The sequence below is a fragment of the Thalassophryne amazonica genome, chromosome 5 (assembly GCF_902500255.1).
Source record: "Thalassophryne amazonica chromosome 5, fThaAma1.1, whole genome shotgun sequence".
In the NCBI taxonomy this organism is placed as follows: domain Eukaryota; kingdom Metazoa; phylum Chordata; class Actinopteri; order Batrachoidiformes; family Batrachoididae; genus Thalassophryne; species Thalassophryne amazonica.
The window spans coordinates 111873479-111893117 of NC_047107.1; the positions used below are offsets into that span (position 1 = coordinate 111873479).

Genomic DNA, 19639 nt, shown 5'->3' on the forward strand with positions numbered 1-19639 from the left:
GATCAAAAATGACTCCAAGATTTCTCACAGTATTACTAGAGGTCAGGGTAATGCCATCCAGAGTAAGGATCTGGTTAGACACCATGTTTCTAAGATTTGTGGGGCCAAGAACAATAACTTCAGTTTTATCTGAGTTTAAAAGCAGGAAATTAGAGGTCATCCATGTCTTTATGTCTGTAAGACAATCCTGCAGTTTAGCTAATTGGTGTGTGTCCTCTGGCTTCATGGATAGATAAAGCTGGGTATCATCTGCGTAACAATGAAAATTTAAGCAATACCGTCTAATAATACTGCCTAAGGGAAGCATATATAAAGTGAATAAAATTGGTCCTAGCACAGAACCTTGTGGAACTCCATAATTAACTTTAGTCTGTGAAGAAGATTCCCCATTTACATGAACAAATTGTAATCTATTAGACAAATATGATTCAAACCACCGCAGCGCAGTGCCTTTAATACCTATGGCATGCTCTAATCTCTGTAATAAAATTTTATGGTCAACAGTATCAAAAGCAGCACTGAGGTCTAACAGAACAAGCACAGAGATGAGTCCACTGTCCGAGGCCATAAGAAGATCATTTGTAACCTTCACTAATGCTGTTTCTGTACTATGATGAATTCTAAAACCTGACTGAAACTCTTCAAATAGACCATTCCTCTGCAGATGATCAGTTAGCTGTTTTACAACTACCCTTTCAAGAATTTTTGAGAGAAAATATGTGATGAGTAAGTTTTGTGTAAGTGAAGAGCACCTTGAAGCACGCTGATATACGTTGTAAAACATGGAGCACCTTGAAAAATTTGGGGCATGCTGAAAATTTTAGATGTTGGGAGCGTATAACTCATACGTCCCGCACATGCACATGTGGCACACAAGTTATGCAATTGTTGACACGTTTCTTGTAATTTATTCATAAGTTGAAATACATCCATTAATGCTGTCCATTGATTGGCTGAAAGCTGCAGTCCTCATGCAAACAAACTGTTTCAGCAGAGTAAATATAAAGTCTTAACCTTACCTGTTCGTTTCAGTTGGATTCATTATCACGTCCTGACAAAACACATATCCACATAAAGCCTTCTGATTTTGGAAAATGACATCTGAAAATACTTTAATTTCTTGTTGTGGAGAAACAAGTCCCTATGTGTTTTTTTTTTGTTGTTGTTTTTTTTTCCTGCTCCGGAGTGCGTATCTCAGGTGGTACTTTGCGCCACACCACCTCATTCATCAACGTCTCAGTGTTCACCACAGGCATCATCAGTAAATTCTGTCTGCATGCGATGAAATTAAATCCCATGATCCACAAAGAAAAAAAAAATTAAAATTACTCTGTTTACCTACGTGTGGAGCGGAGACACTGCGCGACACCGTCTGTGCACTAGATGATGTGCACATCATATTTCAAGTGTTCTACCTGCCAAACAAAGGGTTCTGCCTGCCGTGGAAAAGCAAGCTGAGTCAAACTTAACCGTTCCGGCACGTATAATACCGCACAGTACCACCCCGAACCACTCAGTGGAAACAGGGCTGTCGGTATGCGCTGGTTATGTTGTCAAGGTGTGACAGCTGCATTAATTTATTAGTCGTACGCCCGCATATGCCAGTGTTTTTAATATGGTCGGCATATGCGGACGAAATTGTCAACAAGGCCATAATGCATTAATGACTGAACAGGCCCAGAACAAAACCCTGCCTGGCACACAAGCCTTTCTCCTCTCACGCAGCTGAACTTCTGTTGTTTCCTTCCTATGAGATTAGGTCGAGCTCCTGAAACCAAAGCCCTCGGCCTGGACAAAGTTGGTGTGCAGATCAACAAGGAGACAGGAAAAATACTTGTGGGTGCAGATGAATCTACTTCCGTCCCAAACGTCTATGCTTTTGGTGACATCGGAGAGGTAGGTGTAAGACCTCTATAACAGATCGGCATTTTCATGGGAAAGATTGCGAAAGTTCCCATCTTTTCATAATACCAGGATCTTATGACAATGGGACATTAGACAACTCAAGTGCCTCTTGTTACCTCCGCCAGCAAAGTTGGGCGGAGGTTATGCTTTCACCCCTGTTTGCTTGTCTGTTTGTTAACTTGATTCATATCCTGAATAGGCAAGAACTGATTCAGTTTCAAGGTCAAAGTCAGAAAAAATCTTGGAAAAATCCCTATCTGACACTGAATGAATTTTCAAAAATTGATAACTCAATTTAACTCACAGATCAAATGTCTTTCATATTTGAGAGCGTTATGTATGATGGTATCCTTTATTGACTGACAAAGTTTGATCTGGGTCTGATCTGTATTACAGATTGGTAGCCATTTAAATTGAACATTGAAACCCATTTAATATATATTTTACATTATATCTTAATCAAAAGTGCCTCAGTCACACTCATTGTGACAATGAGGTGCAAATTGGCACTCTGTTTGATCCGCATACCGATCTGTATTGCGGATTTAGCGGAGATTTGATTTTAACATTGAAAATCCCTTTGATTACATTGTAAAAAAATTGACAAATGTTACTCAATAAAATTGTGGCAACAAAGTGACACATAATATAATTGAATAGATTTTAAGTTCTACAATTTTGACTAAAATGTATTGAATTAACTAAGCCTAAAAAAAAGTTAAGTACGTTAATAAAAGCAATAGTTGAAATGTGTTGGATTTAATAATAGCACGCCAAATGATGAGTTATATTGCAAAAAAATATTTAGTAAATCCTATTCAATTTCACAAGGTATCTGAGCAAAAATAATTTAGATTTACTTAATATCTGGGGGAAACTGATTCAGATTTACTGATAATTAACTGGGTGAAATTAACATATATTTATTCATTATATGGGTGAAATCGATTTGCATTTACTAATTAACTGGGTAACATTGATTTACATTTACTAATTAACTGGGTGAAATTGATTTACATTTACTACATGTCTGCATAAAAATGATTTGGATTAATTAAATAAAATAAATCATATCAACTCATATTTTAGCACAAAAGTAAGTAAGGCCCTTCAGCTGTTCCCTTGTTTGCACTCAGGGTCGCCACACCAGATCCAAGGAGGACCTGCATGTTGATTCCGGCACAATTTTTACACTGGATGCTTTTCCTAACGCAAGTCCACATTACATGGAGAAATGTGGCAGGAGTGTGGTTTGTAGTGGGAACTTTCCACATTGAAACCAAGCATACTAACCACTGGCCACCACCCTTGCCTGACTTATAGTCCAGCACAGTGTTGCTTAATTCAACACATTTACACTATTGTAGTAGGTAAACTGCAGTTTACTTAAATTTAGTCAGGATATTGGGTAAATTAGACAAAGAAAATTATGGCAATAAAGTGCCACTCAATATTATTGAAATTTTAAGTCGTGATACAAATTAAAACTTAAAATTGAGCAATTGTATTTAAGGTAGAGATAAATAAGAACAACAGTGTAAATGTATTGAACACTTAGTGCACTTTAAATCCACAAATTTAACCTTTTACTGTGCAGACATATGAGTGGTTTTACAAACAAACCTGAATGTGCATTTATTGGAATGCTCAATATTTCAATTTCAATTTATTTTCAATTTCTGTAGCGCCAAATCACAACAAAGTTGCCTCAAGGTGCTTCACACAAGTAAGGTCTAACCTTACCAACCCCCAGAGCAAGCACACAGGTGACAGTGGTAAGGAAAAACTCTCTCTGATTTGAGGAAGAAACCTCAAGCAGACCAGACCCAAGGGGTGACCCTCTGCTAGGGCTATGCTACTGACACAATTTACAAAACAAATATACGGAATGCTGCTGGTGCACCAGGAAGGAGGGTTGCAGAAACAGGCACCACACCCATCGCTGGATGGAGCCGCACCTCAAACAGAGAGAAAAGCAGAATCAGGCATCGGAAACGCAAACACAGTATAATTTGTCATCATTAAGCAACAAGAAAAACAGAAGAAATACTAAGGTGACTAGCCCTAAGCTTCACTAAAAGACCCAGACTTGAGATAAATAAGTGCGTCTTAAGTCTGGACTTGAAAGTCTCTACAGAATCTGACTGTTTTATTGATGCAGGGAGATCACACACAAACCTAGGCTAAGCGTTAGCTGGTCAACAGGGGCATGATAAGAGAAAGCTCTGTGACCCCAGACTTTTTATTCACCCTAGGGACAAAAGTAGTCCTGCACCCTGAGAATGCAGAGCCTGGGCCGATATGTAGGGTTTGATTAGGTCAGCTAAGTAGGGAGGTGCCAGTCAATTGCCAGAACTATTTTATAGGTTAGTAGCAGAACCTTAAAATCTGATCTCACAGGGACAGGAAGCCGTGAAGAGATGCCAAAATGGGTATAATGTGGTCAAACTTTTGTTTCCTGTCAAAGATCTGGCAGCAGCATTTTTTAACCAATTGGAGACCCCTAATGCGGGACTGTGGTAAACCAGAAAACTAGCACATTGCAGTCGCCAATCTATAAGAGACAAATGCATGAGTCAAGTTCTCAGCATAAGCCATAGTCCAGGATCAGATGACTCTTTGCATATTTCACAGGTAGAAGAAAGCAGTCTTTGAAAATATCTCTAATGTTGGAGGTGAAATTACAATATAGGATCAAAATTACCCCAAGGTTCCTCACTTTGTCAGTGTTATGTATGACACACAAACCTAGGCTAAGCGTTAGCTGGTCAAATTGATGCAGTGTCTCACTGGACCAAGAACCATCCTTTCGGTCTATCAGAGTTTCAAAGTAGGAAATTGCTAGACATCCAGCTTTTCACTGATGCAAGGCAATCTTCTAAGGATTTTATGTGGAAGAGATTACCAGCAGATATCTGCATATATAACTGAGTATCATCAGCATAGCAATGAAAGGTAATCCCAAAACGCCGCAATATGTGCCAAAGGGGTGCTATATAAAGGGAGAAAAGCAGGGGGCCTGAGACAGACCTCTGTGGAACCCCAAATTTATGTCACTAAGGTTAGAGGTAGCATTATTGTACAAAACACAGTGAGAAAGACTGGTCAAGTATGATGTCAACCATGCAAGGCGCACTCCCAGTAATCCCAACTAATTCCCAGACTATCAAGTAGAATATGATGATCCACGGTATCAAACGCAGCAATACGCTCTTTATGGCACCAGCAAACCGTCGATGGTGTCTGCAATCCATTACAAGTTTCACCAAGTTAGTGAGAGCTGTCTCTGTGTGGAATGCTATTTTCTAAAAGCCGACTGCAGTGCTCAAAGAGATTATTCTTCAGTTAGATAGTTATACGATCGCCGTGACACCACTTTTCCAGAATTTAGAGAAAATGATTAGATTGATATCGGCCGATAGTAGTGTGTCCAATTTCCACTAGGGTCAAGATTCGGTTCTTAAGCTAATGGTTTAATCACTGCCAGACCTTTGAACATTTAGGAACAGATCTCAGAAGTTAAAGAACGATTAATAATTTCCAGCTCAAAAAGATATTCTCAGTAAGGTGATCTATGAGCTGCTGTGAAACACCTTTTTTATTTATGTGAGACAGTTGACCTGTCCTCACCGGCTGTGTGTCAGAGCCGAAGTGCTGTGTTAATACAGTTATACTTGCTGGATGTAATGTCAGTGTTGTTTTTCATCACAACCGCTGTAAGTTTCCTTCCTGCTCCCAGGCATCATGACACACACACACACACACACACACACACACACACACACAACACACACACACCCACACACACACACCACACACACACACACACACACCACACACACAAGTGGCGTGTGATTGACAGCTTGCTTTGATGAGTCACGCTTACCACAATCTATCAACTTTAACAGCGACAAGCTCCTTCCTCAGTAAGTTGTCTTTTTTTACCTGGTTCTTGTGACAATTAGACACACCTCCAGACTGCCAAGAAATGCATTACCGTGATGTGTAAATAGTAACTGGGAATAGGATAGCAATGTACACAAATTCACATTGCAGAGGTGCAGGAGAGATGTCAAAACAGCAGGATGCATGATGGTAATTCTACAAGTTGAAGTCATGCTTTCAGAATTACCCTTTAGCACTGCTGTTTCCTGTCTGTCTGTCCTGTGATGGCACACCAAAGAGCAATCAAGCTGAAAACACCACACCCCAGATCATTAATAAAAGAAAAGCTGATATAAAAGATGGAACTTTTTCTCTTTAACTCGTAATAATGAAACTATATGTAGGTTATCTACTAATACCTGATTTTGAATTGTATTGAATTTAATTGAAATGCATTACGTCTCTGGTGGCCTGTGTTTATTAGATGTGTCTGTTGCTGTCTTACGGTTTCCATTTTCTGCTTTTATTTTCTTATTGTTGCAGTTTTAGATGTAATTGAAGGTCACCCCCTTTTCTTTGGCTCTAGGAAGCTAACACTAGCATATTTAGTGGTGTAGCAGTGCCTTTTGACCCACGAATGGCATGCTGGGAATCTCAGTTTCCCAGTGGGGTCATGGTGTGTTAAGATTGACATTTTTTTCACAGACAAGATGTATTTGAGCATCTTGGGAACATATTGTGAAACCTTTCTACGGATACTAGGAAATAAAGTTGTAGTCGTGAATAAAATCCTTTTTGTGACTTGAACCCAAAGCCATTAAACCTTTAAGAAATGCAAATGGTATTTGTCTTAAATCTGGTTGGAGTTGGCAGCTCTTAAAAGTGAGTGACTGTCTATGAAAGCTCAGAAGCAGTTATAGGTGTCTGTGGCTGGTCTTAAATTAGATGTGACAAAATAAATAAATAATAGAATTGTGTAAAACATCAAGGGTTTATCATAATCCATACTTAGGTTATGTTTGTTGGAAAGAGTTTTGCAGGTTAGTCATATGTGTGTCAATCTAATTTATGGACAGTGTGGCAATAAAATATGGTCTTCTTCTATATCCTTGGAGCTGTCTTGATCAATGACTAAAACTTACTGCAGCCTCATTAATATGCAAAAATATACATACATGAAATGGTCTTAAACGTTAATTGGTTCATCTGCTGTACTCACCGGTGGGGATAGGGAGGAATTAAGTGCCTACTGTGTATTGTTAGTGTTTACAAGAATGTTTCCATGATTACTGATGACAAGCAGGCATAAGCATGATTATATATATATATATATATATATATAATATATATATTATATATATATATATATATATATATTAGTATCTGCTGTTCCAGACTCTTTATGATCTATTCCGGCCAGGAATTGGATGTAATCTCTAGTAAAAGTAGTGTTGTAGAACACTGTCAAGTAGAACACAAACAATCTGGAAAGTTTTAAACATGTTTAAAATGAATCATGTTTAAAAGAAGTGAATAATTGGATTTAATTAGTGCAGAGTGTGGGTACTGTTGTATAAATGTAAGTGAAAGTGAACAATAGGGTACAGTATGCCGTAATTGGGTCCTGTCATTCTCTGATCCTCCTCCACAACATGAAACCCATAAAAGCATGTTGCGCTCTTAAACAGATGACAGTTTTGAGATTTTAACACAGAAACTTTAGCTTTTTAGCAAATGTGGCAGAAAACACAGTAAAAGTGGATACACAACATTGTATAATGTGAATCATATGTAATCAGGTGAAATTGGCACTAAGCGTATATAAAATAAGTAAGTAATAAATAAAAATAAGTAATAGTAAGAACTGGAATTGTATATGAATTTTGGCAACCTTTTTTCTTTTTTTAAATCAGCCCTTATTTCTATACCAATTTCAAAATCCAGGAAACTGGGGCTAAATGTGTTTGTACACTCACTGTTTTTACACAGATGTCTGTTAACACCTTCATGTCTTACATATTTTATTTAATGCATTTTGAGCAAATGATCAAGGTGATAAGAAGCTTCCAGAACAGGAGCGCTTGTAATGGAAACAGACGCTGACGGTGTGGTCTTTACAGGGTCGTCCTGAGTTGACTCCAACTGCTATTAAAGCCGGGAAGCTCCTCGCGCGCAGACTGGCTGGTCAGAGCACAGAACTCATGAACTATGACAACGTAAGAGACGCAAACAGCATGTGATGTGTGTAGGAGCGAAAGGTTTTTGGTTCTTTTCTAATTCGTCTCTGCTTGTCTTGATTATGACTTAAAACATAAAATACATCACAGTAGCATTTTCCGCGTGTGTGTGTGTGTGTGTGTGTGTGTGTGTGTGTGTGTGTGTGTGTGTGTGTGTGTGTGTGTGTGTGTGTGTGTCAGGTACCCACCACAGTGTTCACGCCACTGGAGTACGGCTGTGTGGGTCTGTCTGAGGAGAAGGCTGAGAGCAGACATGGAGTAGATGGCATCGAGGTAACATGTCCTCATGGTCAACTTGACACAGTGGTGTGCGGTGTTTGGTTTTTTCATCAAAGGGGTTTTTGGGGTGAGAAATGTAATGTTTTAAGGTTAAATTAAAAAAGGAGTTTAGGAAAATCAGACACCTAAAATCAGACAGCGAGCCTCTCTGTGTTTTACGTGTTTGTGCACATGAACAGTGTGTCAGATGCCAGCCAACACCTGCACCAAGCCCACAATGGTTTAGCCGGCAAGGCGGGGCTCCTCGCTGTGAGTGACAGGTGAACAGGAGGCCTGATTGAGGTGTGTATGGAGCGATGACAGGCGCTCTGAGATCTGACGAGGAGCTGAAGCACCGGTCTCCCGACAGCTGCACGGCCCTCACAACATGTGTCGGCACGCTCGCCTTCATTATAAAACACACCGCGCACACATCTCTCGCCAGGGTTTGAAATCCATCACCATCAACAGCAAGTGCAGGCATTGTTGTTGTGTTTGTTTTTGCTGTTGGTTTTTTTACACAATCACTCGATATGTGCTCGACATGCTGCTCTAATTGGGGAGTCATTAGCACCAAAAATAAACTCATAAATCAGTCCACAGCATGATTCTGCTTTGATTTTTGTTGTAAAATTATTTATCTGATTATCCTGTTTTGCATTGTCTTGCTCTTTTAAGTGACATCGTATGTTTATGGTACTTTCTCTGCAAAATTTCTTTATATTCTGTTAATTTTTTTTATGGTGCAGATGTTTGCACAGGAAGAGCGTGTCACTGCTGCAAAACATCTTCAGTGATTTTTTTTTTTTTTTTTTTTATAGGCAAAACTGTAAACTGCTGGTTAAAGAACCATAAGAGAATATTTAGAAACCATCATATGTTGTAGAATCACAGCACATTTGCCCAAGAAACAACAAGCACTTGAAGTTGATGAGATTTGTCTTCTGTGTCTCCTCTGTTCAGGTCTACCATGCTTTCTACAAACCTCTGGAGTTTGTGGTTGCTGAGCGCGACTCCAGCCAATGCTACATAAAGGTAAACTGCACAGCCAACAACTTTGTGGTGCGTGTGTATTTTTATTAAAAGCTGATTCTTTTTTTCAAGGTATGCAACTTAGTAGTTCTTTGTGTAGTAGTTCATGAGTCAGAATTTATACTGCGCACTGTAGATCAGAATATTGAGGGTCTAACCATCTTCAGTTTTTGCCGAGCTGGCGTAAATTTGGTTTTCTTCATCCTCAGGTGATATGTGAGCGGGGTGGAGACCAGAGGATCCTGGGTCTGCACTTCACTGGGCCAAATGCTGGAGAAGTCACTCAGGGCTTTGTTCTTGGGTTGCAGTAAGTCAAATCTGTCTAGTTTTTTGTCTACTTTTGGACTGCGATTATTTAAATGATAATAAACACATTTTCATGAGACATGAGGAATTGATTGTTTCTAATAATATAAGCAGTAATAATAGAATACGAGATTTTTGGTGTGTGTCTGAAAAAGGGGTGGAACCAATGTAAAATCTATTTAACTTGGTGAAAGAAAAAACAATATGAAACATGACTGAATGGAATAAGGTGTCTAATAAAATGTCCGAGTTCTGAGATAAGAGGCTGAGCTAGGAAGGTTATTTTATTGTTAAAATGTTGCTTTAATGATTAACCTATTATGCTTTACTTTGATCTTAAATTCAAATTTAAAAAAAAATTATGTGGGAGTATATTGAAGAAGTTTCTGAATCTGGGAATCATGGGACTTGTCAGAAGTGCTACATGCACTCTGTGCGCTTTTGTAGTTTATTTTTTATACTTCACCCCTGCCTAATATTTTTTTTGTTTTTCTTTTTCCACCTTCATTGTTACACTTATCTATATTATAATAGCCAAGTGGCCTCTGTGTGCGTGCATGTGTATGGCTTCGATCACGGCAAAACCGGGGAGATTTGACACTTGCCTTTTAGTATGCTTAAGTATTTTGGGCCAAGAATAAACTCTACGGAAACAGAAAGACAAATATTTTGAGAAATGTCGATTGTAGTTAACCAGTAAACAGTGGACATTGTGCTGCAATGCACCATGGGAATTTGGGGTTTGGGGTTTAAAATTTTGCTATTCTGGTTCATGTTAGTTTAACAGTGTTGTTCGTGTTATTGATTTATTGTGTTTTTGTAGTTTAAGTGGTTTAGTCAGTTTAGGTAAGTGTTATGTTGCAGTTACTATGAGTGACTTAAGTACCATGCTCCCGGTACGATAAGTGAAAAGTGTAGTGCTTTTAATGTCTTCCGCCACAGTCTCTTATTGCCAAATTAAAAGCACCTGCTTACAGCAGAATGCAGAAAAAACAAACAAAAAGCCCTGTGTGCGTGCATGTGTGCAATTTTGATCACGCACAAACTGGTATGTCTATGTTTTGGACTGAGCATGAATGGTGCCAAAACTGAACATTGATAGCTCTAATATTTTAGAGAAGCTACATTGTTAGCTAACAACACTCAACAATGGACATTGATACTTACATTCTGGATGCACACGCCAATCGAACAGGGGGTGGTAAATCATGTACTGTATATCAGAGGTTTTCAAAGTGTGGGAGAGTGAGCCCCCCCACCCCCTCAGAGAACAATGAATAGCTGCCCCCCCCCCCCCCCCCCACAACACACATTTTCAATATCTTCGTGTGTTTCTTTTTATTCTTTTACACATCTTAAACACTTCTTAAAAGTATTTGTGCATTTTTAAGGAAGTGTCTATGCATTTACACATTTTACAGCCTTTGTAAACATTTTAAACATGTTTTTAAAGAACTTTATATTCCTTCACACATTTTACACCCTTTTCAAACATTTTAAACATGTATTTTTAAAGAACTTTCTGTTCTTCTAATTTTTCTTTTGTCATATTTTAAACATCATTTTTTTTAACCTTTAAACATCTCTGTGTGTTTTTAAGCATCTTTGGGATAACTAACACATTTTAACATAAATAATAGGGATGGGTATTGATAAGATTTTAGCGATATAGATGCCATTATTGATTCCGCTTATCAATTCAATTCTTTATTGATTCCCTTATCAATACCTCCTGTGAATTTTCTGTGGAGTAAAAGTAGGCTTTACAGGTTTTCTATGTCAATAACATTTTTTTGAGTCTTAAAGTAAATAAATATGAAATTGGATCCTTGATCTCTGGACATAAATAAAAATAAACAAAATCTGTAGTTTTTCTCAAAACTATTTCCTTTCAGACATTAATGGCATGAATGTCTCTCCATACCTCTGAGCTGAGCTCTTACAGCCGAATGCATGTCAGCAATGTCAGTGTAATTCAGAAAGAATGGAGGACGTCTCATTTTGGGAGGAAAAGATCATTTTAGTATGTTGTCTGTGTTACATTTGTAAAGAGGTGGCATTTGATTTAAATGGTGATTCATTTTGAAGATATTAATTCCAGTCAGACTCTGTCTTGGCAGAGAGCGGCGCAGCGTTTGGAGCTGTGCGAACGGAATGGATGACAATTCTCGTTTCTTACCTTTGAACAAGACAAGAGTCCCAGTTAGTGACTTTAATCCGCACAAAAGTGACTCACGATTGACACTTTTAAATGGCTTTGAGAGGGGTTAAGAAGCGGACTTGTCACTTCTGAAAAGCAGCGAAGCAATGAACCAATGAAACAGCGGGTCAGAGCACTGCTTCATTGTTTCAAGCTTCAAAGCTGAGCCGTTGCAGAAGCAGTTGATTACAGACCTGCTGCAGGGTCTGGAATCAATGTAAAGAAATTATCATTTTCCCGATAAAACACCCTCAAAAACAACGGCCGCTCTGAAGGATCGATAAGTGAACGTTAAGCAAAAGCACTACTGATGTCAGTGGATCAAATCATTTCTTAATGATTCTCGAAAGGAACTGGTTCATGATACCCATCCTCACGCACCCCCTGAAGAACTCATAGTTAGCCTCATAGTTTGAAAACCACTGACGATACACTATAAGCATGAGTGCACACCTGCAGATTTATTTAAGTATCTGTGTACGTACATAATATAATTGTAATATGTTAAAAATCATGGATGATGATGATTAAGTGCAAAGACATATTTCCATTGTGGTCCATTTAAAAATCAATGACAAAATAGAAGTAAAAAATAAAATAATAATAATGATAGTGGTGTTATATATAAGAACCTAAAAAATTCCTAATAGATTAAGACAGTAATTAACAGTAAACAAATTATGTAATTAACAGGAATAAAAAGCGTGTGAGTTCTTCTAAAACTATTGAAGCTAAAGTATAATAACATTCTGGAATCACACACTTCCAACTCATTATAGAACTTTGCACAATTTATTACCACCCTTGAAAAATGTCAGCTACCTATTTTATAAACACTACCCAATCTAGAGCCTGTGGATCCCATGGCCAAGCGTGCTAGTTTATGCTTTTTTATGGTTGGACATGAATTCAGACCAAACATTAAGATGTTAAACTCAAATAAAATCCCAAGTTGTGTCCCGTTGTGGGGTTATCGAGCACAAGATTTATTGATACAACAAAATAGATCAGATCAAGTCTTGAGTCTCCATGTGCCTTCTGGCAAACTGTAGCTGAAGTTTCAAATCTTCCTGTTTATTAAAACAAAAAAATCCTTCCCTGCTTCACTCCATCATGAAGCTGTATAACCTGTGATGCAAAATATATAAAGCAGCACTGTGCACAGTTTCTTCAGTCACATCCACAGAAGCCTATGACTCCTTAAGAGTTTTCGTGGGTGTCTTGGTGGCTTCCCTCACCAGTCTCCTCTGTCACATTCACTTGTTTTTTGGGAACTACCAATTCCAGACCAACTTGATCTCACACCACATTCATGATGGCATGACGAAAAGTGTGATATGTCTTGAAAATGTAACATTTTGTGATGGTATCATGAACTGATAGATTAAATCACTGTACATTTCATGATGTATCATGAACTGTTCATGATAATTCACGAAAATTTATATTTTCATGACAGTATCACAAAATTAGTTTGTGACTGTATCACAAAATTTTGGGTGACACGGCAGGGGCATTGTTTTTCTTAAATCCATTGAATTAAAGCTAAATGTTGACACTACAAGCACATCCTGAATGTTTTGTGTCAGCTCTGATGTGGTGATGTGCTGAGGCAACATTACCAAAAATACTTTGCCCAATGAACCTGTCCTGTATTTTCTTATAACTGCTGCACTGAGCCACAAACCTAAAGGTGCTGATGCGATACAGACTTTGCATTTTGAAGCTGTAAACTGTGATTTAATAATCAGTGACTCATACTAGGTGTTGACAGCTTTAATGAATCCACACACTGTATTGTTTAGAAAAGTTGTTTTAGAGTCTTTTGTTACTTCCTCAGCAGATCTTTTGTTTCATATGACACATGACAAAATGATTGATGGCACACAAGTAGAGCACAGTACAACATGTATGAAAGGATACATTTGTTGAAACAAACACAATGTGGAGTTGTAGCATGTAAAATAAAAAAGAAAGAAAGAAAAAGGTGAGCTGCTCACAGGGGTTAGCACGGCGTCATAATAATGAAAGCCGGTGTGAGTAGGAGCCACGTGAATGACCCTCTGTGTCTTTGTGTGTCTCAGCTGTGGAGCCACGTATTCCCACCTGTTGAAGACGGTCGGCATCCACCCGACCTGCGCAGAGGAGGCGGTCAAAGTCAACATCACAAAGCGTTCTGGTTTGGATGCTACCGTCACCGGCTGCTGAGGTTAAGCACCTCGGCCTCTGAATGCTAACAAGCACACGGTGTCTGCCCACTCTCTCAGAACAGCTCGTGTATTATTGCATGCTGGTGTTCTCTCCAGACTCCAAACAGGCTCTTGCGTCTCCTCCGGCGCAGTCATTTAACTACCGACTGATCAGGTTTGTGTCACTGATGCATCACGCTATAGCCAAGAGAGTAATTATCCCATAAACATGAAAGTTGTATGTGTATGTACTGAAAGCACAAAGCTATAGATCCAGATTAGTGAAAGTCGCAGAGCGCGTCTTTAAAATAAACAGGTTCATCAATCAGCTCTGAGATCTGCGCTCAGCTCCCCGGTTTGGTAAAAGTGTACGAAAAACATAGACCGAGCCCGAACCGTTTTCTCAATATATATAATCTGCAAATATTGTTGTTTCTCTGGCTATACCTTCCTGTCCATTAGTCTTGGAGGTGACACATACCATGCACCCCCACACCACCCCCCATGACACTGATGGATGGCCCCGGGGCCGTCGCCGCCGCAATACTGCCCCATTTCCCAGAGACGCATACAAACAGTCAGTGGGTTGCAAATGTCAGTCAGCCAGTCCCGGGCTGGGGGACCCTGGTTTGTTTAGCGCCCTGCACCAGTCCTATAAACCTTGGGCCCCCTCCTCCCCCTTCCCCTGGTCCTCCGCCAAAGCCCTTCTTCCTCCCAATGCACAAAAGAGTACAGTGGAGCTGCTGTGTGGAAGTCCTGCTCCCGCTGCACTTCTCAACCTCACCCAAAGGTTGCACTGTTGCCCTCCTTTTCCTCCCTTTTTGGTGAGTCAGGAGTGAACGATGAAGTATTCACTGGATAAAACATGCGCTTGAATACATTTAGCTTGCACACTTAATCCCTTTAATCCCTGTAAGAGGTGCTTTCAGATGAAGTTAGAAAGTAGATTGGTTTTATTGGTGCCAACCAGATAAGGGTTATCTGTTGTCTATTTGCACAGCCAACAGGTTAGTCCACAAGAGTCACGGCCCACGGAGAGATAAGGTAAGTTGTTTATATCAATAAAGCATTATTAGACTGCCAAAGTGCTCAGATGTTAATGTTTGAGCCCCACTGGACATTTTCAAAGAAGCTTTGGATTTTTTAAGCAGAGGTGGAAAATGAACACTGTCAGTAAAACTGCAGAAATGAGGCAATCTAAGAGGAGGCTGCTCTCTGCAGTTTATTTGTATTTGAGGTCTAATCTGCCCGGCCTGATTAATGATTCTGATGAGGGCAGTGACAGCATGCCAGGAGATGGAAAGAGGGAGAGAGAGGGAGAGCCACCAGGTTTATTTGGAGCTGTGCCGGAGGAGAGAGAGAGCCGGGTATGAGGCTGGTGAGGGAGGGAAGAGGGGGGATTCCTGTGTGCTGTGTTGAGAGGCTGAGGCGCTGACTGAAGGACCCTGACCTCCGCTCAGCAGGAACAGCTTGACTCTATCACTCGGAGCACAGAGGGCTCATATGCACCAGCTCTGCACGGCAGGGGGACCAGAGGCCGTGGGCGGAGCGGGCTGAGACGGCTGGGGTACAGATCGGGCCAACCAATACAGCGCAGAGCGGCAGTGGCGTGTTTGCGCAGGGTAATTGATTCTATGTTCCTGTGCTTAACGAGCCACTTCAGAGACCCCAGGGTGGGCCTGAGGCAATGTGAGGGAAGTCATTGAGGCCGTCGTGGTAACTGCTTTTTAGCTGATGCTTCCCTTCTGCTTCCTCTCATCTCGCCTCTTATTTTACCGTTCGCACACAGACAAATTTAAATGGTCGCGATTTAGTTGCAGATATTTTTATATCTCATTGTGATCTCAGTAGTTTCAGTCGTTCTTGTTAAACTCCAGCCCCAAACAGTGAGCCTCTGCTGTTCCCCCCCGGGGTCAGGGTTCAACTTTCGGGTCGACCAGCTAATGATGACATGTACTAAAACCCAAACCTGGGGAGTGCACGTCTGATGTCACCTGGTCAAAACCTTCAGGAACTGTAAATAGAAGAGTTTAATTTTCTGTTAAAGCTTTAATTATACATTTATATGTAAAGTGTTTGAATGCACAGTTTTGTCATTAAAGTCCTTTTGTTCACAGATTAAATTCTTTGTTTCTACTTCTGTACATAAAAACTGTTTTTTGTACAATATAAGAGGATGTAAGTGTCACTTTTTCATTTGAGGGCAAATATGAAAGAAGGAACAGAGCCAGGAAGGGTTATTATTTATTTGGATGATATATCAAAATGGCTTATTTTTAATTAAGACATACGGATAAATTATTTTGGCCTCAGCATTGTGGATTTTCAGCATTAAACATTTTATTGCATGATGTAAAAATATAAACATAGATCTGCTCCTTCTGTTGAGACGGGAGAAAGAACATGACCTGTTAAACATTTTTATGAATTATCAAATGGAATGTGAAAAACATAAATTTTTGTTGTATCTTTTCTTTGAAGGTTTTGCCAGAGGACCCTGAAACAAAAACGTTGTTTACTGTTGAAATGTTTTGTTTTTTATTTTAATGATAATTAGGGAAAACATTCATAATTACTAAAAAAGAAAAAAAAGGGATGACTCCAAGACTTGGAACATATTTTTGTAAAATTATTTTTATATCCTTGGCTGGGGGATGTCGTGAGTGTTCTTCCATTTAGATACATTTAAGTCTATATACAATAAGTTACCACAAGATGTTTTTTACATCCATCTAAGCGACTTAATTTTAAGTAATGAAAGCTGTTAAATGCTGTTTTAAGAGCATAAGTAAGTAAATGTCCTAAGTATTCTAAATTAAATAATGTTATAATAATATTATATATATTATTATAATAATAATGACATTTACTGTATCAGAATGTTTTTTAAAAATGAAAATCTGATAATAAAAATGTATTTTTTATGACTAAAATAAATTAACAAATGTCTGAATCATTTGTTTTTCTTAACCTTCAAAATATTTTATTTTCTGTGGACAAAACTACATCATTCTTTTGGGTTGTCTCCTATGCTTGTTAGAATATTTTTAAAAATGAATCCCCTTTCAAAAAATGATTACATGATAATTGGAAAGTGTCCATATACTGGACAGCAGATGTAGAGAAAATTTTTTTTTCAATTAAACTTAATTTCTTGGGATCACTATACTAGATTAAAAAAGTAAATTTCTCAGGATAAGATAAATCGTCACAGAAAAACCATTTGTTTTTCATGATAATGAAAACAAACTGCATTTATGCTGCCCAAAATTTAAACCATGTTCCAAAACATTTCGGAAACTTTGCAGTGCCTTTGTTTTGAAACATTGTTCCAGATGACATATAAAAGGAAGAAGCCTGTTTGTATTCTAAATGAGGTTTCAATACGTCACTGACTCATCCAGAACATCTGCGTTCCAGTTGATTTGCCTCGATGTGTGATGAACACCATAAAACCCAAATGAAGTGGGATCACAGTGTTCGAAGCACAATAAAAAAAGTAAAAGTTTAATTATTTCTGGGATTTTTACACTGTGATTGACTGTATCATCTACGTAGAGGTGATGAACTTCCAGTGTATTGGACAGTGAAATGTTTCCTCATTCATTCCAGCAGACAGATTTATCTGTCCATTCCAGGAGCGTCTGTGTCTTGTGAGAGAATGTTTTCCCAAATAGAAGAAATTTTGATGAAGAGGAGAAATGATTACACAGTTACACACATGGTTACACAGTTAAAACAGATTCTGTTCTTCATAATACTTACACAAATCATTAATGTACACACAGAGAGAATTTAAAAATACTATCCCGGAGGCCCCTCCTCTGACCGCCTCATCCGGTGGCCTGCTTCATTCAGCTGACAACACTCACCCGACTCTATCCTGCTGAAATTTGCTTCTGCCATCAATGCCTATATAGAAATCAACTTCGATACAAATAATAATGTAAGAAAGCAAAACACTATAAACAACACATAATCAGTACAGCTACACAAACCTCAGAATTACCAGATTGAAGAGGATTTTTTAACTTCATTTTTGTTGTTGTTGATGCTTTGTTAATGAAACGTGCACATTGCTGATAGATCAACTTGACACAAACGCTTGAAAGTTTAGTTTATGCAGCTTTGCTATCCACAGACAAGCTTGTGATGTGGAGATAACGGCGTTCAAACAAAACAATAATTGCACATATAACATGTTATTAACTTCCTGACCTGCACATGGGTTACTTCCTGATGAGTTTTACCACATGTGTGGCAAATATAAATGGCATATGTGCATGAGCCTGGTGCATTGGTCAGCGTATATGATGTATACGCTGACTGAGAGATAGTTGGAACAAAAATATAAAACAGAGATTGTGGCCCTGCACAGGTTTGCATTACAACAAGCAGCACAACTTGGATGTAATATTGAGCCGCGTCACAAAAGGGTGGTTACACTTTGACCCCGAGTCATCTCTGCTGACAGGCGGTTCTGCTAGCAGACCTGTCAGTCAACTCTCCACAACAATAGCAAAAATTCCAGTCTATTTGTTTGGTTTAGGAAGGAGGCCTGTGAAACCCCTGAACCTCCCAGATCCACAGTTGCTTCAGCGGTGAAGTGGTTTGTCAGCTCAACTCAGCCCGCTGGCACTAAAGTTCACTGCTGTCTCAAGAAAACTCTCCCCCATTTACACTTTGTGCCTCTCATGTCCCCCCAGACAGAGCAAACAGGCTAAATCCACCTATGAAATGCACTTAGTAGAACATTGTCAACATGTCAAGGTGTGCTCGGTTTTCTACGCGTCATCTTAATCCAGCCCATTGACCGCTTGACAGTTGTCTGTGAGTCGAACTTTTCACACGGCCTTTGTCGCTTCAGGTCTTGAGCCACAGCAAGCTATTGTGGAGGAGTAGAACCCTCAGGACGTGCACATTCTCATTATGTATACAGGCCCAGAGCTGGAGGAAAAAGTCTCAGGAGGAGGAGAACCGATACATACCTTGTGTAAACATTAGCAAAAATCCAAGGGCAAGGATTATCCCAGAGAAAGAATAGGGCCCAATTATGACTGCTCTGTTGTACTGCCAGTATCTGGCTCAAGACCCTGTCAGCATGAGATGCCTGCAGGGTCTGGACGGGGTGCAGTGGCTGGGGAGGGGCCTCGGAGTGGATTAGTCAAGGTGAGATGCCAAACTACTTGGTGCTTTTGCCTTTCGTTCTGGCTTCCCAAGTTCAAGACAATTAGCTCGACCACCAAGTGAACACTCAGCCAAACTGCAGGATCATAACACACAGCTGAAAAATCCTTTTTCAGGGGGTCCATCACCTCCTGGAGACTCTGGAGCAACTTTGAAACACCCCATAATGGACAACATGAAAAGTTTTTTTCTTTTTGAAATTGTTGAAAATTTGTTGAAAATAAAAATAAAAAAATAAATCACATGTACATAAGTATTCACACCCTTTACTCAATACTTTGTTGATGCAACAATTACAGCCTGAAGTCTTCTTGAATATGATGCCACAAGCTTGGTGCACCTATCTTTGGGCAGTTTTGTACAGTCCTCTTTGCAGCATCTCTCAAGCTCCATCAGGTTGGATGGGGAGTGTCCATGCACAGACATTTTCAGATCTCTCC

General features: G+C 39.3%; 1 protein-coding gene and 1 long non-coding RNA gene across 3 annotated transcripts in view; both read left to right on the forward strand.

The window, feature by feature from the left end:
- Positions 1 to 15315, forward strand: part of txnrd2.2 (thioredoxin reductase 2, tandem duplicate 2) — a 78051-nt gene extending 62736 nt beyond the window's left edge. For both annotated transcript variants that reach the window (XM_034171114.1, XM_034171113.1), the window contains exons 12-17: positions 1760 to 1896; positions 7911 to 8006; positions 8208 to 8300; positions 9249 to 9320; positions 9527 to 9624; positions 13908 to 15315. In XM_034171114.1, coding sequence (XP_034027005.1) covers positions 1760 to 1896; positions 7911 to 8006; positions 8208 to 8300; positions 9249 to 9320; positions 9527 to 9624; positions 13908 to 14031 — 620 coding nt within the window. In that variant the 3' untranslated portion in view covers positions 14032 to 15315. The remainder of the gene's footprint in view (positions 1 to 1759; positions 1897 to 7910; positions 8007 to 8207; positions 8301 to 9248; positions 9321 to 9526; positions 9625 to 13907) is intronic.
- On the forward strand, positions 5506 to 6948 carry LOC117511136. Its single transcript, XR_004560896.1, has 2 exons — positions 5506 to 6460; positions 6496 to 6948. It is a non-coding gene; the product is annotated as an uncharacterized LOC117511136 (long non-coding RNA).
- Positions 15316 to 19639: the final 4324 nt, after the last annotated feature.